Source organism: Tribolium castaneum, chromosome 8 (genome assembly GCF_031307605.1).
Source record: "Tribolium castaneum strain GA2 chromosome 8, icTriCast1.1, whole genome shotgun sequence".
In the NCBI taxonomy this organism is placed as follows: Eukaryota; Metazoa; Arthropoda; class Insecta; order Coleoptera; family Tenebrionidae; genus Tribolium; species Tribolium castaneum.
In genome coordinates, this window is record NC_087401.1 from 15,383,538 (window position 1) to 15,409,318 (window position 25,781).

Here is a 25,781-nt window from a genome sequence, read left to right on the forward strand (position 1 = left end):
CGCAACAAAAATTGGAAAAATCAAACATCAAAAAATCGATCAAATGGACTTTTTGTGCACTTTTAACAACTTTAGTGGGTTGTTAAGACATATAGAAGTTCATAAAAATTTGCTGGAGTGAGTTAAAAAAAAATTTTTCACTTTTATGAAGGTATATATTTGCCTTGACCAACGAAATTTTAAGCAAAAAAAATCTCAAATACTACTAATCGCACAAAAATCAGGATTTTGCTCTTAAATCATTTATATTTTTTCAATGCCTGTGATATTTTTCCGAATTTTAATTAGGAAAGGGTAGAAAAAATTTGAAAAAATTCACAAGCGACTAAAGCTTCGATCAAAAAAATTATTGATGGCTTTGGCCATAAATAGCACTGATTTCAAATAAGGTGTAGAGTGAGTGGATGTTTGAACATTTCATTATTATGCCAGATTGCTTCTCCAGTTCCTTAATTACTAATTAGTCCCAAAAATCGAATCAAACAAGGAACTTTCCGCCTGACTTCCTTTGACCTGAAAGTAGCCGACCTTTCAGACCCCGACAATAGCTAACTCTATTACCTATGCTGTTAAACAAACTGGAAACTTTTTTTATTATACTTTATCGCAACGAATCTCGACTATAACGTAACATGAAGAGACAGTTGAAGTGACATTTTGAAAATTAATCTTAGACGTGACTTGTACTTTCCTGTGCAATAGTTCAATTCGTAATGTAATGTAATAATAAAAGATGCGTCTCGTCAAAAGAAAGTTATAAATGGAAATACGTAACCCACAAAAACGCACAATTGGCGGTTCGTTCCCAGACATATCTCATCCTTTCATAATTCACTTAAAGCGGAGACAGCGGCAATTCACACGAAAAAAGAGACGCGTCTGCCAGATTTGAGAGAAAATTAACGAATTTCACATTTCGAATAATTCCGAATCAACCGCCAATTAACGAAATTAACCCAACTTTGTCAACACCGCACTTTAATAAAAATTCCGACCTTTGACACCCGAATAACAATAAAAAAAGAGAAAGTTACGGCGCTTTTACTCAAATTTAAACTTCGCGCCACTTGTGATTGACATCAGTTAACCTCGTTTTTTCCAATGGCCGGTAAATCGCTTAAAACCAGCATTTAAACGTTTTATTGCTGTTTTTCCCCCAGATTTATACACGAGCTTGCCCGACCAGTACCTCAAAAACGCCCCCGAGATCGGGGACCCCACCACCTACATCCAAAAACTGCTCCTGAAGGAACTCCCTAGAAGCGACTCCCAACAGCTACGCCACGACCTGAAATGGCAATTCCTCCTCGACAAACACCAAAGTTCGCAAAAGCGAAAAAAACCGATCCGGAAAAAGAAGACTTTTCTCACTCGAAGGGAGCGAAAAGACCTTAACATTTTAAAATTGCCAAAGTCAGACTGGGATTACAATTCACTTGAAGGGATCAGGAAAATGTGGCGTCAATACATGAGACAGAACCTGGAATTGGCCGGGCGTGCGCCCCACTGTAGTGAGCAAGACTGGGCCAACTTTTCGGCAGTTTTGGCCAAATCTGAGCTAATCGGGAGCGAGATCAAGGTGGCGCGGTCCAAGTGCCCCAGTCACGTGGGCCTGACTGGGACCGTTGTCTTGGAAACGAAAATGACGTTCCAGATCGTCACACAACAATCACAATTGAAAAGTATTTCAAGCAATAATTTTAAATCGTCTCTAAATCGCTTGATTTCAGTTATTCCAAAAAACACGTCCGTGTTCGAGTTCGTCTTGGACGCCATGAAGTTCACAGTTTTCGGCAAACACATAATGACGAAGCCCAGCGAGCGCAGCGTTAAAAAAATCAAGTCGGTGATGTTACCAGATTTGTGATTTATTTTTTGCGCTTACGCCCCAAGCTATGCTCATATTGTAATTTCGACCAAATGCCTTTACACATCTTTACAAGTCGTTCGTCCACAACAAGTGCATTTTTCGCGGTTGTGAACTCCTGATAAATTATGTTCCTGGCCAGTTTGAAGCGTTTTTGTTGAATTAAACTTAGACTAAAGTAGAGGCGACATCTGGCGGCCACAGTCGGGTCACCTAACCTCAAAGCTAGCTTCAATTGATTCACGGAGATTTTCCCGGCGATTTGGGCACAATTCGCGAAGTAGTCACCAAGGGCTGAAAAAGCCCCCCCGAGGGTGGACAACCACGACATGGCGTGGTCCAGCTCGCACCGCTCGCGCACCATTTCCACCACTCGTTCGTTCCTGAAAAAGTGTTAGCCCCCAATTTTGACACTAATTGACTCACCATTGGTAGTCAATTAGGTTGTAACGTGTCTCCAGGAGAATAAAGCTAAAGTTGCGGCTGTTTTGCGATTTTATGAAGCAAATCCGGTAGAAGCGACTTAACCTCAACTCCTTCAGCAAGTAGTGGTAGAACACGCAGTCGATTCGGAGCACACAAGGGGGGCCTTTAGTGCCGTTTTTGCCTAGTCTTAACCCGACTTGCATCATTTTTTTTGTAAATTCATCGTAATAAACTGGTGACACTTTAGGTTATGTTGTTTAGGGGATTTGTGCAAGGTTGGCACCACTCTTTAAAACACTACCAATTTTTTAATTATTTTATTGAACAAATAGTAAATAAAAAATTTGTTTAATTAAAATTAGCCAGTTTTCTCCTTGTGCGTGACCACGCCTTTGGCGATCAAGTCGGGGATTTCCACGGCTAGCCACGGCCCCAACTAAAACACAAAATGAGTGGGGTTCCCCCAATTTATGTGAATACCCCGAGCGCCATGGCGTGCGCGATCCCAAACTTGGGGACGTTTCGCGCCCACAAAGGCTTGAAGTGATCGCTGAGACAGATCTTGCCCCCTCTGTACATCTTCGCCGTTTTACCGTCCAGCTCCGGGAGGGCTATTTCGGGGGCTGTCGAGGGGTACATGACTGGAATCTAACGCAAAGTTAAGGGGTACCAGGGCCCCAAATGTACTCACGTCAAATTCAACATCGAATTCATATTTGAGCAAGTCGTGGATGAACCAGCATTTGCCAAACCATCTGGTCCCTTCTTTATTCGATTCCAAGCGGAACCAATCGTTGTCAGCATCTTTATTATTTTGAACGTACTGTAAAAAAACATATGGTACGGACGTGAGGTTATGTAAACGTCACTCACTTTGATCAACGACTGGTACTCTTCCTTCAAGCGTTGGACCCACAGTTCCTTGTCTCGGGGCCCCGCTTTTGTCTTCAGCAAGGGAATACTGCTTAAAGTTTTTCTGGTGCTTTCGTCAACCATCACGAAATGGGGACTTTCCAATTGTTGCGTTGGCCCTAGAAAAAATTCACCCCTGATAAATTAAACACACCGATTGAAAATTTCGTTAATTGTTAATTACAAAACTTAGGGGCCCCACTTTTGTCGATTGCAAGGGGGGTCAAGGTTGGAATTAATTTTCGTGTGTTTTTGTTGGGGACTTTTGGCTTGTCACATTGGCGGTGAAAAAATTACGCAAACTTCACAACGGTGTTATTAAGCATAATGATTGAAAATATTCAAAAATCAAATGGCTGATACGTTTTTTGGTTTTGATACGTCGATAAATGTGAGTATTGCTGCGTTTGGCGCGGGCTTGGGGCCCCTGGGGGGCCGGACGCCGCAATGAGGCCAAGCGGGTTTTTTGGTGTTTTTGAGCGTTTCTGGCGCTTCGGCCCCCTTTTGCGGGTCCCGTGTGGCGGTCCGGGGTCAGTGTGCCCCCCTGGTGTGCCACAGATGCGCAAAAAACGATTCGGGGGGAGTGAGGTTATGTTTGGTTTTTTGCGCAATTTGCTGGAAGATTGTGTTTTTTCGGCAGAACGGAGATCATTTGTTGCCGCCGGATGACGACGACTGTGTCGAGAACGAGGAGGAGGAGTATGACGCTCTTAACGATGAGACCTTCGGGGGGCTCGAAGACAGCTCGGTCTTGGACGACTGGGAGCAGCAGCACGAGCAATACGCCGAAATTGCGGAGAGCACGAAGCACTCCGAACAGTTGGAGAACTCAATTTCACGTTTGATGCTCGAAGACAATGGCCCCCTTAATTTATCGAAAAATTCGGTCTGGGCGTACACCCCCCCTAACAAAAATGGGGACATGTTCAATTCGTCGATTCTGTCGTCCTTGCAGAAAGCATCGAAGTCTTTTGTGAGTTTGTTTTTTTTGAGCCACTTTTTTTTGATTAAAAAATTTCAGATCGAGTCTCATTCACGTGAGGCCCCCCTTCCCTCAATCCCCCTTTCGCCCATCCACCAAGTCCCCAAGCAAATACGTACAGTTGAAGAATTAGAAAAAAATCTAATCAAAAGTTCAAAACAACAGCCCCCTATCAAGCCACAAGTCCCTTTCCCTCACCCACTTTTCCGACTACCGCCGGGGCTCCCCCCGATTGGTATACCGCCCCCTGTGAGACACATGCTGCCCCACCATCCCGTGCCCCCTGGCTTGGTTCACATGATCCCGCCGCATTTTATGCAAGGGGGACCGCCAAGACACTTGATTTATCCACAAGGCAATGCACAATTTCCGGTGAATCACCCGTATAATTTTCCACCGCCGCCTAGAAACGTAATGCCGCCAAATGCAGCCGCCAATCATGTGCGCATGCAAAGGACGAGGAACGATAGTTATAGAAGTAGGGAAAATAATGAAAATAAGGACGAGTATGCCGGCTTGATGACAAGTAGGGAAAAACAGTGGCTTTTAAATATTCAAATGTTGCAATTAAACACCGGAACGCCGTATTTCGACGACTATTATTACACGGTTTTTAAAGAGCGGAAAGCGAAGAATAATAAAGAGAATTTTCCGAATAGGTATCAGAATAATAGGCAGAGAAATAACGAGAGACAGGATAACAACAATACCTTGACCCCGAGGGTTTATACACCGTTGCAGTTTGAAAATTCCTTAGGGAAATTACAGGTAATTTTTTTTTTAATTTTTTTTCCAGTTTTTCTAAATTGGAGATAAAATTATTATATACAAGTACCAAAAAATTAGGGGTAATTACAAAAGAATTTCAATTATTTCCTGTTGAATTTAGAACGTAAGGCAGTATCTAAAAAAAAATTATTGGGGAAAAATCTAGAAAAATTTTGATAAGAATTTAAAAAACGCTGATTGAACAATTTAAAGAATAACAAGTGTCTTTCTGATTTTTTTTATCATAGAGTTTATTGAATAATGTACAGAGGAATGAAAAAAATTAGAAATTAAAAAAAATACGAAGAATTTAAAGAAGAGACAAAAAAATAATTGAAGAAAAAATTGAGAGAAAATTAGCAAAGAAATCAGAGTTGAAATTTAGATAATTAATTTGAAACAAAATCACAGGAAGACTGAAGAATCTATCGATGAGTTTAGGTAAGATTTAAAAAAGTTTATCTGAAAAAAAATATAAAAAATTACAAAAGAATCTAAAATCTACAGAAGAATTTTAAAGAGAAAATAATTTAGAGAAGAATTTTGAGAGCAGATAAAAGAGTTTTTAAAAGAAAAAGGTAAAAAGTATAAAAGAAATTTTGAAAAAAAATCTAGGGGAATTTAGTTCTTCAGAGGAGTTTCAAAGGTAAGTTTATTAGCGTTTAAAAACAGAAAACAAGAAAAAAGAATTTAAAGAAGAAAGAAATGTAAAAAAGCAGAGCACAGAGAGAGAAAACAGTTTAACTAGAACAAAATTAAAGTAAATATTTTGGGAAGCCTTAAGGAAAAAATCTGAGTAAAAGAAAATCTATAAAAGAATGTGTAAACAAATAATGAAAGAAAAATAATTTAACCGAAAATCTGTTAAGAATTTAAAGAGGATTTAGACGAAAGTCTAGAGAAGAATTAAAATAGAAATTTAGAGGTGAGTCTAAATGGAATCCAGAGAAGAATTTAAAAAAAAGAAACAAAATAATTTTAAGAAAATTTTAACGAAGATTTTACCGATACCTCGATTTAAAATAAATATCTCGAATAATTGCCCGGATTTCTTCAAATTACTCTTCACTTTAAAGAAATAATACAGATAAAAAATAAAAAAAAGAAAAAGGCGAACAGTTTATAAAAAAAAACGTGGAAAAGAATCTTGAAAAAAATCTATAGGAGCATTTAATAATAAGAAATAATAAATAAAATGATAAAAAAATACGTATTTAGAGAAGAAACTAGGATTTAAGTAAAATTGAAAGAAGAATTTTAAAACAAACAAAAGAAAAGAAACAATAATATAATATTAATAATTGAGTTAGGTAAGAAAATTAATATTTTAAACATAAATCAGCCACATTTTTAATAAACTGGTAATCTAAAGAAGATTTCGGCAGAAAATTTAAAGAAAACCTTGCGTAATTGTTTTTATTTTGTAGTATATCGAAAAAACAGTAAAACGGTTTAAAATCTCATGATTATTTTAGTGTGGGTCGGTCACTGCCCCTCGAAAAATCATCGACATGGACATAGTAACCCCCGACAAGGACTCCGACAGCCCCGTCGTGGTCCGAGACACGCGTAAAACCAAGCAACTCCTCCTTGAACTCGAAGCTCTCTTCACGCTCCTCCTCAAAGCCGAAGACCTACGTAACCCTCTCGCAATCAGCAACATGGAAAAACTGCACGAAATCAAACAAAAACAACGTTTACGTGAGCTAGATTTAGCCCCAACACCCGAACAAAAACAAGAAGTTTTGAAACTTTTAAAGCAAGACAGCGAACCAGTTGTCGAAAATCCGCACGATTATATCGTGAAAATCGTCAACGGTTTGCTGCAGGAAGACAAATTTGCCAGTTTTTTGAACATAAGAAAAGGGAAAATGTTGCTGTTGAGGCTTTTGCCACATTTGACTATGGACGGTTTTTCCGCCCAGTTGTTGGAGATTTGGACGCGGATTTTGTTGAGTATTGCCATTGTTGGGAGGAGAGATACGGCAGGCGATCACATTTTGCCCAAGTTGCATCCGTTTTTCAAGAGGTACATACAGACTAGTACGATGGGTGATATCTTGGAAATTGTGACGGGATTGGTTGAGGTCATCAGGCAGGAGAACAGCAGAAGCACGCCGTTGAGTCACCAAGGCAAAGCGCCGCTTTATTTCGTCCTCTTGAATAAAGTAAGCCACGTTTTTTCGCTTGTTTTTACCTCAAAACTAGGTTTTTCAATGTGGCGGACCGCAGACTAAACAAATTTTTTTTCCAGACTTTTACATTTTTTGAAAGTGTGAAGTGTTTTTTAAGGGAAATTATGTTCGTAAATCGTGCAAAAATCTGAAATTTTTTGTCGAAGTATCAGTTCTTACATAGGGCCGACCGCAGACTAAACACCTTGCCGCTGTTTTATATCTTGTTAAGTTTTAAACTTTGCTGTTTAAATTAGAAAGTCATTTTTAATTAAAAAAACTACTTTCAATTAAAGAGTGATTACTGAATATATCGTTATGTAAAAATGATCAAGTGTGCGAAAAGTAGGAAGTGATAATTGTCAGTGTTCCTTTAATGTTTGACACACCATTTGCGTGGTATTGCGATTTTTGTGCCTCCATATTTGTAGCCACAAGTGGGCGTGTTGTGTAATTGTTTTTTTTCCAGTTTGGTGTCTCTGCACTGGTGACGATGTTGATACGAACCGAATACCTGATTTCGTCCGAGACAGCGAGCGAGAAACAACAGAACGACTGGTCCAATTTTCTAGTGAGCTGGGCCGACCTGACAGGAGTGGTCAGTAAAGTGGCGACACCTATCGAGCCCGTTCCGATTCAGATTTTCACCAAGCATTGCAACCGCTTCGAGAATCTAACACCCGATAAGAAAATGCAGTTGGAGAAGCACTTTGTCGACTCCAACTGATCAATCTACTAATCCATATATTTTTACTTTTTATGTTTTTAGATAGGCGTCAAGAACTGTAAAAAAGGTGTACAACTTATTTTATTGTTTTTATATATGAAAGAGAGAAGTTAGATGTTGAAATTTGTTATTTGTAACAACTCTTGATTGTTGGTTGTAGCTTTTTAATTATGTGTAATTCAATTAATTATTTTTGTATATTAAATTAGTAATTTATTGGATTTGTTATGGAAATTGCACGACTCGCATCCACCGCTTTGATTTTATTGTGACGTATCCGAAATTCGTTATCGTGAGTTTGCCAATTGAGCGGCCGATGCTGGTTCATTAATTGGGCTAATGCAAAATATTTGTTTTCAATTGCATTAGTTGGAATTAACTTTAGACAATTAAGTAAATTTAACAGAACCGTTTATTTTCCAGATATCTAAATATGTTTGAAAGATATCATGCTTTTTCAATAGATAGTGAATGTCAAACGGATATATGTTAATAAAAAGTTTGACCCAACTGTTGTTTGAATTTCCCGCCCGCGCCGCGGCGCCCTCTAGCGACGCCACCGCGCCAGTGACAGCCGCGACATTGTCATAACCAAGAAATTAATAAAACATTACAGAAAAAACGCGAATTTAATGAAAATTGTGTGTTTTCGGCGACGATTAGGCCACGACGAGCGACTTTATCTCGACATTTGGGGTAAGTGCTATTTTTAGCGCGCTTATCAGTTGAAAAATGGTGTGGGTGTCAAAATGCATACAAATGGTTATTTTTAGCTTTATTTATTTTCGTTTTCTTGTTATTACCCTTCGGGGCTCTTCTTCCGGTCGTTCCGAGTCAATTTGCGCGATTGGATTAATTAATCTTTTAATGGCAAATTTTTGGCCGTAAACTGTCCTTTTACATTGGCCTATGAGTCAGTGTTGACCTTAAAAGTCCAATTTATCCTCTCGTTAATTCGTGAATTTGTTTTCTTGGCTTCCGCGGCCCAGCTGATGTGACTCATCGAGCGAAATTCGATGAAATCGTAATTGTTTTCCCGGCCTTTGGGGCGTTATTTTGAGGAAACTGGCTGTGTGATGTAATAATGTGGGTTGGAGTAATTACACAATTTGCGGGCTGTGTCTAATGAGACAAATTCAGCCGCTAATTAATTGAGTGCTTGAGGTGCTGCCAAATAAAGACTTGTCGCGGTTTGGTGTTGTTGTTGCACAATTTGGATTAGATAAGTGCGTTCAAACACCCTGTATGAGGTTGAAAAGTGCACGACATGTGCACAGGCGGCAACATCTGGCGGCCAAATACTCGCTGAAATTGTTTTTTGCAATTTTGTCGCGATAATTATACGAATATGTGACACAATCGTATTTATTGCTTTAGCAGTTAGTTACGATAAGGATGTTACAACTGTTCAATGTACGATAAATTGTTTGGCGAATTTTGACAAAGAAATTTATTTTTAAATTGTTTTGTATTCATCGATGATTGTTCTTGGAATTAAAATGAGGTGTGATGTTATTTTAACAACGTGGAACGGTTTATATATAAAGTTTGGCGACTGACTTTTTTCAAAAATAAAATTCAAAAATTCGAGTTTTTTTTATATTATTTTGTTTGTTTTAAATACTACTTTTTTAAAAGATTGCGAAATCTAATAATAATACTAATAATTAGGAGGAACTAAGAGAAAAAATCGAATCATTATCAGAAAAGAATTTAATAAAATACTTATATACAGCCTCCAGAAAATTTGGAGAAGAATCCAAAAACAATTTAGAAAACAATTACTTACAAAAGAATGTACACAAAAATCAAGAGAGAAAATTAAAAAATAATCAGAATTGAGAGAATAGTGTAGTAAATAATTTCAAGAAAGAATATATAGTGAAAAATCTACACGGAGAAGAATCTAAAAGAAAATCTGGAGAAGAAATTAGAAAGAAGAATTTAGGGATAAGTATAGAAAATAATTCGAAACAGAAATCTAGAGAAAAATCAAGACACCAAAACGAATATTCTAGAGCAATATTTGAAGACATTTTTAAAAGGAATATTTATAGGAAAATCTAGAAAAAAACTAAAGGGGAGTATGTAATAGAATCTAGAGAAGAATTTCGAAAAATCAAAGCATAATCTCAAAAATTATTTAAAGAAATATCGTACGAAACACTTAGAGAATAATTTAGGAAAGAAACTAAAATCTATTTTCTATATAGCTAAAAGTTCTAAAAAAAAATTAATAGTGTAGTAAATAATTATTATGAAGAATAATATAGAGAAAAATGAGAAGAATTTGAAAAGAATCAAAGAAGAATCTAGAGAAGAGTGTAGAATATAATTCGAAAGAATTTAGAGGAAAATCAAGAGACAAATAAATCCACATAGTTCTAAAGTTCTAAAGAAATACCTGAAGAAGAATTTATAAAATCAAAAAAGGGTTTAGAAAATCATTATTTAAGATAAAATCTACACAAAAATCTGGAGAAAAATTTAAGAAATAATCAAAGAGGAATTGAGGGAAAAAGGAATGTAGAAAAAAAACTACATAGAGAATATTTTGAATAGTCTAAAAGAAAATTTGGAGAAGAAATTAGAAAGAAGAATTTAGGCATAAGTATAGAAAATAATTCGAAACAGAAATCTAGAGAAAAATCAAGACACCAAAACGAATATTCTAGAGGAATATTTGAAGACATTTTTAAAAGGAATATTTATAGGAAAATCTAGAAAAAAACTAAAGGGGAGTATATAATAGAATCTAGAGAAGAATTTCGAAAAATCAAAGCATAATCTCAAAAATTATTTAGAAAAATATCGTAAGAAACACTTAGAGAATAATTTAGAAAAGAAACTAAAATCAATTTTCTATATAGTTGAAAGTTCTAAAAAAAAATAAACTAGAATCGATAGAATAGTGTAGTAAATAATTATTATGAAGAATAATATAGAGAAAAATGAGAAGAATTTGAAGAGTCAAAGAAGAATCTAGAGAAGAGTATAGAATATAATTCGAATTAATTTAGAGGAAAATCAAGAGACAAATAAATCCACATAGTTTTAAAGTTCTAAAGAAATACCTGGAGAAGAATTTAGAAAATCAAAAAACGATTTAGAAAATCATTATTTAAGATGAAATCTACACAAAAATCTAGAGAAGAATTTAAGAAATAATCAAAGAGGAATTGAGAGAAAAAGGAATGTAAAAAAAGTCTAAACGGAGAAGATTCTGAGTGAAGTCTAAAGGAAAATCTAGAGAAGAATATAGAAAAGAATCAAAGACGAATTTAGAGAATTTTAAAGAGTAAACTAGAGAAATGTCTAGAAAAAAAATTAGAACCATTTGGTAACGAATCCGGGAAAGAGTTTAGAAAGTAATTATTTAAAAACGAATCTACACAAAAATTTGAAATAATTTCAACGAAAAATCTAGAGAAAATTAAGCACAAAGAAGATTATGTGTGTAGTCTGAAAAATTTTTTAGACAATTACGTAGAGACGAATCTACGCAAAAAAAACAACGTACTTTTTTTTAATTGAATTTTATTATATTTTTTCTAAGTCTAACCAAATCTCATCTTTGGGCGCCAAAACAACCGTATCCACTCTCATGGCTAACGGCTCCTTAGTTTTGCAATTGACCGAAAATTTGTAATTTTTCAGTAAACAAGTCAGCGCTAACTTAACTTCCAACAAACCGAACCGTTTACCTGTAACAAATTATAAAATTTTTGCCAATTATCGTAACACAAAACGGACCAATACACATTCTTGGCCCTTCGCCAAACGGCAGAAACGTATAAGGATGTCTCAAACTTTTCTCAGTTTTGCTAAATCGCTCCGGTTCGAACGTTTCCGGCTTGGGATAAAACTCCTCATCGGAATGCAGCGCCGAAATGGGGATCGCCACCAAAGTCCCTTTTTCGATAACAACATCCTCGTCTGGGATCTTATAATTTTTAACACACTGTCTGGTCACGTACAACAGTGGCGGGTATTTGCGTAAAGTTTCTACAAAATTATTTCACAAAACCAAAAACAAAACAAAAAAATACCAACCATCAACCACTTGGTCTAAAAATTTCAAGTCGGCAAGCGAGTCGTACGTGATTTCGTTGGGACAATTGGCCAAAATCTCGTCACGTGCCACATTTTGCAAGTTTTGGTTTTTTGCAAGTTCGTATAAAGCGAACGTTAGAGTGGCCGAAGACGTTTCGAAACCGGCGATGAAAAACACGAAACATTGAGCGGCGATTTCCTCAATAGTCAGTTGGTTTTGCTTTTTCATTTCGATCAACAATTGCATAAAATCACTCCGGACGTAATCGTTTTCCTCCCGATATTTGACACTGTCTGTTACCACTTTCATGAAAAACTTGGCCGCATTTCGTGGCACTGTCGTGATTCCCATTCTTTTGGCCGTTTTGTCGAAAAACGTGGCCAAAATCTGGACCAAGTACTTGTACTTTGTCCAACTGACGCACTCGTCAGCGTAGGCTTTGAAAAGCGCGTTTTCCTCCTGCAAGCCGAAGGCGCACGAACAGATCACGTTGATGGAAAACGCGGGGAAGACCTCGTTGATGTTACAACACTTGTGGGCGTTTTCGTAACAACTTTTCACTTTTTCCATCATATTTTCCACACAGAATTTTACAATCGGGAACATGTTTTTCGTCTTAGACGCCGAGAAAGTCGGGTTTAGTTTTCTGCGCATGTTTTTCCACTTCTGGCCGTCTAGATTGGCAAGGTGTCCGCTCAAAGGGTCGTCTTTTTCGTTAAAATACACACCACGGTCGACAAAATGCTCAAAATCACGCGTGACTATATTTTTGATGAGGTCAGGATCGACGATTAGACAGATGGGGGAAACCCCGAAATAAAACCCCCCGTATTTCCACCCTCTTTGTTTCATGTCGTTGTAAAAGCGGGCCAAAGTCATGCCGACTTTTTCCTTCATGAAAAACGGGTTACTTACGTTTCCGAATGGAAATTTCGGGTCGAGGTATGGGATTTTCCGGCTTTTCCAGTAACTGAATTTCCATTTGTAGAAGCAGAAAATTGTCAAAATGATGATTGTTAGAATTTCGATGGTGGTGTTCATGGCGATTGTTGGATTATTTGTGTGGGAATCGGGCGTAATTTTTTATCTTTATACGAATATGCAAAATGTCGCATTTGCGATAAAGTTTTGACTTATTTGAATATTGTGTGCCAAGGTTTCGAAAAAGGCGCGACTAACATTAAATAATTGAGGTTAATTGTTAATCCAATGTTTTCACATCTTGGTTAAATGAAATAAATTCGTAAAACATTTATGCGAAGCCTGCGATTTTGAAATCAAGTTGCCAGGAATGCTCCATATCGTATCACAGGTGGCTCTGGCAAAAAATCCAAAATTTAATATTTTTATTTTAATACATTTCGGGTTTTTCTTTTTTGTTGTTTGTCACCATGCAAATAATAATGACGATTTGAATACTTATTACCTTGTTTTTATGAAAATGAGGAAAACAAAAATGAACAGAATGTTTTTTTTTGTTGTGTTAAAATAATTGGCTTGATATAAAGGTGAGGAAGTTTTAAAATTACGTGAGCTTACCTCATGAATGTTTATTGTCTCCTACTTGTTTTAAATACATATCTGTTATAGTAGTAATTTGGAAAAATAAATTATAAAAAAATAAAAAAGAAAATTATTTATAAACACATCTGGAAAATTTTGAAAAATGTTGCTAAAAGCTTAGTGAAAAATTTTGAGAAGAAAGAAGAAAATAATTTGGTAAAAAAATCTACCGAAGAAACTAAAAAAAGGAAAGAATTAAAAAAAGGAATAAAAAATCTAAAGAAAATACAGCAAAGGATTTAAAAAATAAATTCGAAGGGAATTTGCATATAAGTGCTAATGAGTTGGTATGTAGCGAAAATTTTTAGAGTCGACAGGAGAATTTTTAAAAGAAAAATAAACCAGGTTAGAAAATAAAAAAAAACTAGGAAAAAAGTAATTATGCAAAGAAGTGTTCTAGAGTAGATTCTAGATAATTATTTTAGAGAAGAATTATAAAATATTTAAAGAAGAGGCAACTGATTTTACATCTATACAGAAATTTAGAAAGTATTAGTGAACAATTTAAAAAAAATTCTAAGCGAAACTGTCGAAGACTCTAAAAGAGAATTTGGAAAATTTAGATAGGTCCACACCTAGAGGAGTATCTAAAGTAGAAGAAACCAAAATTTTAACAAATAATTTGAAGGTGAACTAAAAAGGAATCTAAATTTAGATAAACCAGAAACTAATGCAGAATCTAAACAATGACATAGAAAGAAATTTAGAAAACTAAAAAAACAATGTATAAAGTAATTATACAAAGAAGTGTTTGTGCATGAATCTTGACTAGGGCGTAAAAATAATTCTAGAGAAAAAAATTATAAAAAAATGAAAGAAGAGTCCTGATTTTAGATCTATACAGAAATTCAGAAGATTATCAATGAGAAATCCAAAAAAGTTACAGATCATTTTAGAAGCAATGTCAAAAAATAATTTAGAAGAATTCTAAATGAAACCGTACAAGTGTCTAAAAGAGAATTTGGAAGATCTAGAAGAATTACAAAGTTTATAAAAGAATCTGAAGAGTATATAAAGTAGAAGTAGGGAAGGATTTAAAAAACAATCTGGAAAACCAAAAAGAATTTATTTTAGAGAAGAGTATAAACAGTACAGATACTAAAGAAAAATGTTGAGAAAAGTTCATAAAAGAACCCAAAAAGAAGTTGGAAATAATCATTAATAATGATAGTCTAGAGAAAAATCTACAGAATTGTTTATAAAATAATTTTAAGTAAGGTGTAGAAAATAATTCATAAAATATTTAAAGACGAAAAACAGAAAGAAACGAGTGAAATCTAAAAAAAAATGTAAATTCTAGAAGAAATTTACTAGATCAGGAAGATTTTTAAGGAAAATCTAGAGAAGAGTGTATTATGTAGAATCTAGAAGAATTTATTCTACACTACACTACAGAAGGATTTTGAAAAGAAACAGACAGATCTAAAGGAGAATTTAGAAGTTCTAGAAAAAATCTTGAAGGATCCATCAAAATAATTACAAAAGGATGTAGAATCTTGAGAAGAATTTAAAACAAAGTACAGAGCATAGAAAAAATTTATGAATTTTTAAAGAAGAATTTTGAAAAGAAACAGACAGATCTAAAGGAGAATTTAGAAGTTCTAGAAAAAATCTTGAAGGATCCATCAAAAAAATTACAAAAGTATATAGAATCTTGAGAAGAATTTAGAATAAAGTAAAGAAGAGCTTAGAAAAAATTAAAGAATTTCTAAAGAAATCTAGAGAAATTTAATTTTAGAACTTTTCAAAACATTTAGCAATAAATAAAATCGTGTTATCGCTTTTTGTAAATGTTCTAGAAAAAAATCTAGAAGTATCCATTAAAAAAACTACAAAAGAATGTAGAATCTTGAGAAGAATTAAGAACAAAGGGGTTTAGAAAAAACTGAGGAATTTCTACTTTTAATAACGTTTAGCAATAAAATGATGTTTTCGCCTTTTTTGTTATGCATTTCTCTCTCATTTCCAGGCGTTAACCTCAGGTAGCCCCCCTGCAATGGCCCCCCAATGGCAATAAACCCCCCCACACCATCACCCCGCCCCAGGTGATCGCAATAATGTAGCCAAAATGTCGCAACAACACGACGACCGCAAAAAATTCTATTGCCGCAAATGGGCCTTCCAAAAGCTATCACATTGCCTCGACCAACGTCCCGTCTCCAAAACATGTGGCGCCCTTCTCCTCGGCGGCTCCGGTTGCGGCAAAACGACCTTTTGCTCCGAACTGTGTTGGCCATCGCAGGGCCCCAGCGGCCGCCAACAACGCGCCCTCAACCGCCGCCTCCTCTGCTACCACTTCCTCCAAGGCCACAACGAGAAAAGCCTCTCCTTGAGCGAATTCGTCCGCTCCTTAGTCACCCAAATCCTGAACCATTCGACCGAAAGCCACAAAGAGCGCAGCATGCGCCGGAAATTGACCCAAGAAAAGACTGACTCTGAACACGTGAGTGAACTGTACAGTGAGACAGTGTCACCAACTTTGGAGAAAAAAAATGAGGTGGTGCTACCGGTGAATCCCCGCACGTTGATTGCTGATGCGTATTTGGATAAGTTGAAGTCCGACCCTGAGATACAAATCGCCCTAAGGGCCAAAAATATAGAATTGAACCCTGATGATTGTCTCAAGAGGGCGTTGCTGTTCCCCCTCCTGGAGATCGACCCGCCCAAAACCTCGCTCTTTATTCTGATTGATTCGATCGACGAGCACTCGTTCGTCTACTCCAATTCGACGCTGACGCGTTCGAAGCCACGTGAGCGCAGCTCCCAATCAAAAACGATCGCCGAGTTGCTGGCCAATCACCACCACCTGTTCCCCCAGTGGCTCCTCCTCGTGTGCACCGCCCGCAAGCAATCGAAAAGCATAGCGAAAATGTTCACCGGCTTCCGTAAACTGAGTCTGGACGATTTGCGCAAATCGCAAGTTGTGCGCGACGTCCAACAGTACATTCTGGCAAGACTGGACCAGGAGAACAGTCTGCGTCAACATATAAGTCGCGACACGGCCGAAATGCTCAACCAATTGCACATCAAAAGCAACGGCTGCTTTCTCTACTTGGAGAAGGTTCTGGACGGCGTTTCGGACAATTTCATCGTTCTGCGGGAAGTTCGCGAGATTCCCGGCACGCTAAACGGGCTCTATTTGTGGCTGTGTCAGAGACTCTTCAACCGGAGACAGTTCGCCAAAGTCCAGCAGTTGCTGAATGTGATCCTTGCGGCGAAGTGTGCGCTCAACGAGGCGCTGCTGTTCGACATCATCAAAGTGTACAACCCGAAAATGACACAGGATGACTTCAAGAAGCGGTTTAATCTCTTAAGGCGGATTATCGTGGTGTCGAAGTCGGGCGCGATTCGCTTGTTTCACCATTCGTTCACCGAGTGGTTGCTGGATATTAAACACTGCACTCAGAAGTACTTGTGTAATATTTTTCACGGGCATTGCATCCTTGCCATGTACTACACGCTGCACGCCAAGTATTTGAACAATCAGGAGATCTACGATTATGCGTTTCATTTGACGCGGATGGAGCAGTATTTGAACGAAAAACCGACACAGAAATGCCCAACGTTGATGTATAAGTTGTCGCAAGAGAAGCACCAAGGGGAGAACTCGCTGGAGAAGACGTCCACGGAGATTTACGCCGATTTGAAGGCCTTGCAGGAGCTGACCAAGTTTGAGGAGAAGGAAGTGACAGGTGAGTCGAAAAAATTGTGTATTTAAGGATATTTGAAAAAAAGGGAAATATACAGGGTTATTCAAAAATGTTGGCGTCGAGTTAGCCTAAAAATATTTTTTTTTGTTTTCTTATTTGTTATTTTTTTTACATGTAAAAACGTGCAAATAATCCTGTCATAAAAAATTGCGCAAATACATATAGTGAACTGAGTGTGGTTTAAAAACGAACTGTGTACATGTATTCGGTTTTTGCAATTATCTGATCAAAAGGCTTGTTCTTTTTAATAACTGTACCAAATTTTTCAAGTTATTATGCAAAAAAATGTTTTTTTTGAGGCTCATATATTTGTGCATTAATATGAATAATCCTGTATATTGGCACTAGGAATTTTATACCCAAGAAATCGTATAGAAAATAGTGTTTTATGTTACTGATGCGGTTTGCAAAAATAATAAGTAAACCAATGACAAAAAAACGGGTTTAGAATGCCAACATGACGAAAAAAAAATATTAGTAATAAAACAAGGACTAGTATTTTGTATTTTTTTTTCAATCAAATATTTTTTTTTGTTATTAGTTAATGCATCTTATTTTATTTTGGAATAACAGAAAACTACGGCGGTTTTTTTTGTTGTTATTTCGTTAATTTGTACTATTTTGTCGTTGATTTTTGCGTTTTTATTGTTAATTTCTATTACATTGTTCTTAAAGTGTCGTTTGTGATAATTTTCTATCGTGAAAAGTTTTTTTTTGGCACTGAATATACAATTTTTTGGCCGTTCAATCATTCTTTCGCATTAGCATTTATTAATTATATTTTTTTTAATCAAAATATTTAATAATTTACTAATATTTAATATATAATATAATTATCTTCGACTCATTTAGCGTTCTAGGTTAAAAAACCAGTGGAAAAAACTTGATTTTTGGTCTAAAAATGTGTTTAAATTCTCAGAACTTGCAAAAATAATGTCATTTTTGACATAATTTTGTGATTTATTGGCTTACTTTTTAAGAAATTTGGGGCAATAATTAAGTTTTTGCTGAATAAACGCTCAGAAAAGGTAAATTTTTGGTCATTTTCGACCAAATTTGGTGATTTTTTCGTTCTACTTTAATAAAAAACAGGAAAAAAACTTGATTTTTGGTCTAAAAACCTATTTAAATTTTCAAAATTTGCAAAGATAATGTCATTTTTGACGTAAGTCTGTGACTTATTGGCTTATTTTTTAAGAAATTTTACACAATAATTGAGTTTCTGTTGAATAAACGCTCAGAAAAGGTAAATTTTTGGTCATTTTCGACCAAATTTGGTGATTTTTTCGTTCTACTTTAATAAAAAACAGGAAAAAAACTTGATTTTTGGTCTAAAAACCTATTTAAATTTTCAAAATTTGCAAAAATAATGTCATTTTTGACGTAATTCTGTGATTTATTGGCTTATTTTTTAAGAAATTTTGCACAATAATTGAGTTTCTGTTGAATAAACGCTCAGAAAAGGTAAATTTTTGGTCATTTTCGACCAAATTTGGTGATTTTTTCGTTCTATTTTAATAAAAAACAGGAAAAAAAACTTGATTTTTGGTCTAAAAACGTATTTATATCTTCAAAATTTGCAAAAATAATGTCATTTTTGACATAATTCTGTGATTTATTGGCTTACTTTTTAAGAAATTTGACACAATAATTAAGTTTTTGCTGAATAATCGCTTCTTTTTGTGGTCATTTTCGATCAAATTTGGTGATTTTTCAGTTCTAGTTTAATAAAAACAGGAAAAAAATAATTTTTTGTCTAAAAACGTGTTTAAATCCTCAGAACTTGCAAAAATAATGTCATTTTTGACATAATTTTGTTATTTATTGGCTAACTTATTAAGCGATTTTGTGCAATAATAATTAAATATATAAAATTTTAAATATTAAATAAATTAAAAATAAATGTAAAATAGGTTAATCAATGGCATTAGTTAATTCTTTTTAAATTGTTAAGAATTAAAAAGTAAAATGAATCATTTGAAAAAATCTCTGTCTGTATTGATTTTTTATACTTTTGGTAATTTCTAAAAGCATTTGTAATAAACTTTTTCAACTTTTACAAAGAGTAATTTTGAAAATATGTCGCTAAGTGATTATTTGGTTGTTTTTTTTTTGACTTGACTTTATGCTTTCTCGAAAAAATCTATTCGCAAAACTACTGTTTTGTCTCTTCCACATGATTACAATTTTGGAAAAAAAATACATTTGACTTCTAGTTTCTTAAAATTTGTTTAAAAAAAATTAGAATAAACTTTGTACTTAACAAAACATACAAAAAAATTTGATATTTGAGAGAAAAATAATAAATTGATGGACTAACTCATGAAATAAAAAAAACAATCATAGGGTATTAACATTAAAAAAGATAATAAAACTTCCAATTACTAATTAGTGTCCTAAATTTGGTAGGGTCTCAAAATCAGCAAAATCCACAGTTTTTTTTGATTTGCAAGTTGATTTACTGTAAAAATCGTTAAGAAAAAATTGCAATTTTTTAACAATGTCGGAAAATTTCAAGTACAACGTTACTTTTTGGTTAATATTTAATGGCTTTTTAACTATTTAAATGACTCATTTTGTCCACGAAGGTTAAGGTGGTCGTATTAGTCAGGTTCATATGGACAATAACCACGTAATAACTTTTTTTATTATTCTATTTTACAAATAAATTTAGAAATTTTTTCACAGCCTTTGTAGAACATCCAAAGCAATTAGTGCTAATTTAGTGGATTTTTATTACCATTGTCTTCACTTATTAATTATAATCGATACTCGCTCCTGAATAATTTAGAAAAAGAGAGCCAACAAACAAAACTGAAAGAAAGTTTTTTCCCACATGTTATCGATTGTAATAATTAAAATTAAATTGAAGGGGCTCTTGAGACCAGCTTTATCGAAACGGAGAACAGCCTCGACGAAATCACCGATAAATTCGACAACGTCAACCTCAAGAGCCCCACCGTGGACAAGAACCCCATCTATGCGGAAGTGAACAAAATCAAAAAAACCGAAATGGTAAAAACCGACGACCCATCAACCGTCAGCAGCACCCTCGAGCCCAACAAAACCATCCTTGACGTGCACACTTTGACCGTACTTTGGCTCATTTTGAGCGGTTGTAACGTCGAAGAGTGCCTTCTGGAGGGCAACGAAATGGCCGGAGTCAACTTTGGGGCCTTCCTACCAACCGACCCCAAAGTCCTGAAATTGCTGCTAGAGGCAGGCGCTGTTGAGCAGCCAGACGTTGAAGGATGCGAATATGAAAGTCAAGTGAGTGTGTGGGAATTTTTTGCGTTATTGTGGCGATTTTGCGGGAAATTGTTTATTGTTTTGTTGGGTTTTTGTTAGCAGATGTCTTTGGCGTCGACGTCGAGTGAACAAAGTCCAGAACCGCTGTTTGATCTGCACGATCTGCACGGACAAGCTGCCCTGCATGTGGCAGCCAGGCTGGGGCAGGCGCAGGTCGTTAAGGTAGGAAACTGTATTTTTTCAAAATGGACCGATAATTACTTAAATATTTGTGAAGCAAGTAAATTGTGTATGATTTTTTTGAGGACGATTTTGTGCGTTTTACAACTCGTGTGGAATTTTCATCACCGTAAAGTGAGTAATAGAGACGGTTACGTTTTTATTACCTCATTTACACTACGTGTATCGGTAGTAAAAGAAAATTGCTACTAAAGTAAACTTTATGTAAACACTTTTACATGGTTCTTAATACGGGGAACTATATACTAGGAGGAGGCGAAAATAACTCACAAAAGTTGACATTTTAGCGAAATCTTAAACAATTCATATCTTCCTTATTATAAAAAATACAGATTTGAAACATTGACATTATAAAGGCACTTTTTAACGGAGAATTTAGTAATGTTATCAGCGATTTTTTCTAATTATTCGTTTAGCTGTAATAACATAAAGTTGACTTTTTTAAATAGGAATCATAGTTGGCTATGACATTTTTTAAAAGTTTATTTTTTTCTGATGTCATATGTCTATTTGTGTGATACATTATTTTTAAATTAAAATTTAAAAAAACAAAACGTTTCGCTTGTTTATAGTAGGCCATGAAAAAAAAAATTTGGATTTTTAATTCAAACTATGAAAAATGTATTACTGAAGTATTTATTATTTAATTATTTTTTAAACACTAATTAATTCAAAATCCAAATGTCATCAAATAAATTTCAATTTTCGGCACATTTTTTATGTAATTAAAATCGTGTATTTGTTTAATTGAAAATAAATTTAACAGCTTCTTTGATAACCGTTCACAAAATTTCTAGATTATTCACACCTTTTATGTGAAATAATTTTTCCATGGCCAACTACTTTAAAATATTTTAAATATATATTCTTTATCAAAAGTATATAAAAATATCAAACTGTATTTATATTGTTTTCAGTTCAGAAAAAAATAAGCTTTTCGAAAATGTCATAGCCAACCATGATTCTTATTTAAAAAAATACAACTTTATGTTATTACAGTTAAACGAATGGTTGGAAAAAATCGCTGATAACATTACCAAATTCTCCGTCAAAAAGTGCCTTTATAATGTCTTTGTTTCAAATGTGTATCTTTTATAATAAGGAAGATATGAATTTTTGAAGATTTTGCCAAAATGTCAACTTTTGCTTATAAGTCGAAAACAAAAGACGATTCCAAGATGCGGTTCTGACCAAAATTATTTTCTCAAAAAACGGACCCGAGAATGTGTCACTCGATTTTTATAATTAAATATAATTAAATTTCCTGCTCTATTTGTCTTAGTTTAATTATTTTTTATTTAGATTAATTAATTAAATTAGATTGTTTGCTTGATCGATTCCTCTCGTTAAACAAAGATCAGCGTCATTAATAAAATCCAATGACTCGAATTAGAGTCGACCAAAAAACAGCACATTTAATTGAGCAATTTAAATGAAGATCACGTCAAGCGTGACGAATATATTAACAATTAAACAAACGTTACAACACTGTGAGAAAAACACGAACAGGAAGAAATAACGGAACACAAGTGTACAAATGTAATTAACGCACATTAGTGATGCGTTTTGTTTTGTTTCAACAATGCATAACTAATTCATTGAAAGTGAATAAAAAACTATCTGCAATACCAACTAGTCTGGTGTATAGCTGGTTGCATCACAAGTTAGTGTGTTATTTATTGAACAATATCCCAAGGTAAAGACAATTTCGATAAAGTCTCTACTTCAAACAGGTCAAAATAATTACAAGTTTGCTAATTTCGAATTTTTTGTTCAATTTTTGCAGATAACTCGATTCTTAGCGTAACACATGGTTTAATTTTCATAGAAATCAAACCTAATTTAATGTTTAATTTAAGGCATTTTTAGCACGAAAATGTATTCTGAGCTCATACACGAACAGATTTAGCGATTTAAGACTCGACAAAGTCATTACATTCGGACTTTTGGCAAATGGTTGTATAATTGGTTGCATAACCCCAAAAATGTAAGAGGTGTGTTCAAATGTGTAGGTGTTGTTGGAGGCGGGCGCCAACGCCGACCAGGCCGACGTGGACGGCTGGACCCCTCTGCGCGCCGCCGCCTGGGGCGGCCACACCGAAGTGGTCGAACTCCTGGTGGAGCACGGCTGCGCCTTGGACAGCGTCGACGCCGAAAATCGCACCGCTTTACGTGCGGCTGCCTGGTCCGGCCACGAGGAAATCGTCAAGATCCTCCTCCAACACGGCGCCAACGTCAACCTAACCGACCACGAGGGCCGGACGGCCCTCATCGCCGCCGCCTACATGGGCCACAGCGAAATCGTCGAACACCTCCTTGACTACGGCGCCGACGTCAATCACGCCGACGCCGACGGCCGAACGGCCCTGTCCGTAGCCGCGTTATGCGCCCCTCGGACGCCGGGCGTCAACGTCGTCTCGACGCTTCTAGAGCGCGGCGCCACCGTCGACCACCGCGACAAAGAGGGCATGACGCCCCTATTGGTCGCCTCGTTCGAAGGCCACAAAGACGTGTGCGAGCTGCTATTGGAGAACGAAGCCGACGTGGATCATTGCGACCACAGTGGGCGGAGTCCCTTATGGGCGGCGGCGAGTATGGGCCACGCCCCCGTGGTGGCGCTTTTGTTGTTTTGGGGGTGTTGTATCGATTCGATGGATGGGGAAGGTCGGACGGTTTTGTCAGTGGCGGCGGCACAAGGGTGTGTCGAAGTTGTGAGACAGTTGTTGGATCGGGGGTTGGATGAACAACATCGGGATAATTCCGGGTGGACGCCACTGCATTATGCGGCGTTTGAAGGTGGGTGTGGTCGGAGGCGGGGTCAAGTCTTGATTGGTTGTTTTAGGGCATCAGGATGTTTGTGAGGCGTTGCTGGAGGCGGGGGCACGGATTGATGAGACTGATAATGAGGGCAAAGCACCGCTTGCCTTAGCGGCACAAGGGGGGCACGCAGCTTTAGTTAGTATGTTTTTAGATAAGTATAACGCGCCGATTGATCAGAGGCCACATGATGGCAAAACTGCCTTAAGGTTTGTGTGTTTTTTTTTAGTTAGTTTGTAATGACGATATTAATTCAGGTTGGCAGCACTGGAGGGTCATTATGAAGTTGTACAGTTGTTGACGACTCACGGGGCTGATATTGACTCTAAAGATGCGGACGGTAGGAGCACTTTATATGTTTTAGCACTGGATAATCGGTTAGCCATGTCCAAATATTTTATTCAACAAAGGGCTGATGTTGAGACACGTGACTTGGAGGCAAGTTCTGTTTTTTTTGCTGATTTTTTTTGTGATTTTTTATTGTATACAGGGTCGGACGCCCCTTCACGTCTCCTCCTGGCAAGGCCACACTGAAATGGTCTCCCTGCTCCTCACCTATGGCAAGTGTCAAGTGGACGCTTGCGACCTTGAAAATCGCACGGCCTTGCATTCGGCCAGTTGGCAAGGTCACAGCGACATTGTTAAGCTACTCCTTGAACATGGAGCCTTACCAGACCACACATGCAATCAAGGAGCCACAGCTTTGGGCATCGCCGCCCAAGAAGGCCATGAATTGTGTGTGGTGGCGCTACTGGAGCACGGCGCCGACCCAAACCACTCTGATGCTTGCGGACGCAACGCCTTAAGAGTGGCCGCGAAATCAGGCCACCGTGGTGTGGTGAGACTCTTGGAGGAGTACAACGCCAGGTCACACAAAATGGCACATACGAGCAGTAGTGCCAACTCAATAACATCAGCTTCGACAGCTGAGACTAAACCATCGTGTGCTGTGCTATATCCCGGAAACCAGGACTGGTGTGACCAGCAGAGACGCTCAATGGTGTCGCTGGGGAATCACAGTTCAAATTCGAAATCGAGCTCGAACTTGACTGGGTCCAGTCACTCGAGTCGGCATGGCGACCGCCAGAGGGACAACTCGCAAAACTCACAACCTATGTCTTTCACCCAACAGTTGCAACAATGCACAAGGGGTGGCAAAACGAGACCGTTGAGTAAATTACTATCGCCGCTGCAAAGCGAGCCACAGAGTCCCATCTACGCGTCGCCGCCGCTCAGTCCCGTTCACGACACGCCTAACATGTTCGGTACGTATGTACAAAAATTACAGGAATCTGTAAAAAATTACAGGAACCTGTACCGACTTTGCCAAAATTTCAGAATTTACAGGCGCTATGAACATCTACCAGCCGGTGCTGCGGCATAACAACTTCGCCAAGGCGCCCGACACGCATTTCGCGCGCGACACCCACATGCGCATCATTCTGGGTAACTCGAGCGGTATCGGCGTGGGAAACAAGAAGGGTGACCAGCAGAACAATGAGTCGAATTCGAAATCTAGGTGGGTTTGTAACTACGGTTGGTAGTCGTGTTTGACGATTGTGTGTTAGCAGTCAGAAGCCGAAACGTAACGGTATTGTGACGAATCCAGCGCTGCGATTGGTGGCGAATGTGAAGAATGGGCTGGACACGGCCGCCGCCAACTTGAGGAAATCAACGTCCGGCGCGAATCCGAGTACAAAAACGAACAGTTTTCATTGGAGGAAAGAAACGCCATTGTAAAATTAATTGTTAAGTCACTGCGTGAATTACTAGTCAATACTATACGGTGGGGATTTTTTCGTTTGAATGTTGCCCTGACAGGTTTTTAAAACGCTAACAACACTCACCTAGTCTTACCTATATCAAAGATTTAATTTTTTATTAGATTATCGAATGGTTAATCTAGTAGCGACATAACTCAGATTCTAGGCCTAAGTTTGTTCAACGATGAGTTTACTGAAATCAGTTGTGATAGAGACGTAGTTTAGTAAACAGGTAACAATAATTCAAGGCTTCAGTTCAGTTCTCTCTCGTAAGATCTCATTTTGCAAAATATATTTTTGTATGTTTGGAGTTATTTTCGGGTATTGTGTGTGTTTCTCTTCAAGCAATTCGCTGTTTCATTCAATACGTATCAATTAATGTATGCCTTTTTTGTATTTACAATAAAACAGCTTTAGTTTTATACTATTAAAGTTGTGCACTGTATATGTTCAGAACAGTATTAAACTTGAAATATTTAAATAAATACATGTAAAAGTGTACAAGTTGCAATTTTATGTGATTCCCCTG

General features: G+C 36.8%; 6 protein-coding genes across 9 annotated transcripts; 3 read left to right on the top strand and 3 right to left on the bottom strand.

Annotated features, from left to right (window-relative positions):
- Positions 1-622: 622 nt before the first annotated feature.
- Positions 623-2,009, top strand: Pop4 (POP4 ribonuclease P/MRP subunit). Its single transcript, XM_964244.4, has 3 exons — positions 623-1,108; positions 1,161-1,682; positions 1,731-2,009. Exons 1-3 carry the CDS (start codon positions 1,102-1,104, stop codon positions 1,865-1,867), a joined length of 666 nt encoding a protein of 221 aa, XP_969337.1. The 5' UTR covers positions 623-1,101; the 3' UTR covers positions 1,868-2,009.
- Positions 1,848-2,583, bottom strand: LOC657730 (uncharacterized protein). Its single transcript, XM_964172.3, has 2 exons — positions 2,294-2,583; positions 1,848-2,250 (listed from the first exon to the last, which is right to left on the bottom strand). The coding sequence occupies exons 1-2, from the start codon at positions 2,497-2,499 to the stop codon at positions 1,869-1,871; spliced, it is 588 nt and encodes a 195-aa protein (XP_969265.1). The 5' UTR covers positions 2,500-2,583; the 3' UTR covers positions 1,848-1,868.
- A 12-nt stretch (positions 2,584-2,595) lies between these two features.
- Positions 2,596-3,302, bottom strand: Ufc1 (Ubiquitin-fold modifier conjugating enzyme 1). Its single transcript, XM_015980834.2, has 4 exons — positions 3,167-3,302; positions 2,985-3,116; positions 2,774-2,941; positions 2,596-2,729 (listed from the first exon to the last, which is right to left on the bottom strand). The coding sequence occupies exons 1-4, from the start codon at positions 3,287-3,289 to the stop codon at positions 2,652-2,654; spliced, it is 501 nt and encodes a 166-aa protein (XP_015836320.1). The 5' UTR covers positions 3,290-3,302; the 3' UTR covers positions 2,596-2,651.
- Positions 3,303-3,462: 160 nt separating this feature from the next.
- Positions 3,463-8,366, top strand: Patr-1 (Protein associated with topo II related - 1). The gene is made up of 5 exons (XM_008192106.3): positions 3,463-3,596; positions 3,846-4,178; positions 4,227-4,955; positions 6,431-7,123; positions 7,599-8,366. The coding sequence occupies exons 1-5, from the start codon at positions 3,558-3,560 to the stop codon at positions 7,854-7,856; spliced, it is 2,052 nt and encodes a 683-aa protein (XP_008190328.1). The 5' UTR covers positions 3,463-3,557; the 3' UTR covers positions 7,857-8,366.
- Positions 8,367-8,395: 29 nt separating this feature from the next.
- Positions 8,396-25,756, top strand: LOC657418 (uncharacterized protein). Of its 4 annotated transcripts, none has more exons than XM_008192082.3 (10): positions 8,396-8,552; positions 15,443-17,165; positions 20,056-20,453; positions 20,532-20,654; positions 22,685-23,468; positions 23,515-23,698; positions 23,747-23,927; positions 23,980-24,754; positions 24,828-25,008; positions 25,058-25,756. In XM_008192082.3, exons 2-10 carry the CDS (start codon positions 15,542-15,544, stop codon positions 25,227-25,229), a joined length of 4,422 nt encoding a protein of 1,473 aa, XP_008190304.1. In that variant the 5' UTR covers positions 8,396-8,552; positions 15,443-15,541; the 3' UTR covers positions 25,230-25,756. The 4 variants fall into 4 exon arrangements, with proteins under 4 accessions (XP_008190304.1, XP_008190308.1, XP_008190317.1 ...); XM_008192086.3 differs by having other exon boundaries at positions 25,061-25,756; XM_008192095.3 differs by having other exon boundaries at positions 24,837-25,008.
- Positions 11,377-12,983, bottom strand: LOC657498 (cytochrome P450 6BN1). The gene is made up of 3 exons (XM_963955.4): positions 11,910-12,983; positions 11,610-11,861; positions 11,377-11,560 (listed from the first exon to the last, which is right to left on the bottom strand). The coding sequence occupies exons 1-3, from the start codon at positions 12,949-12,951 to the stop codon at positions 11,397-11,399; spliced, it is 1,458 nt and encodes a 485-aa protein (XP_969048.1). The 5' UTR covers positions 12,952-12,983; the 3' UTR covers positions 11,377-11,396.
- Positions 25,757-25,781: the final 25 nt, after the last annotated feature.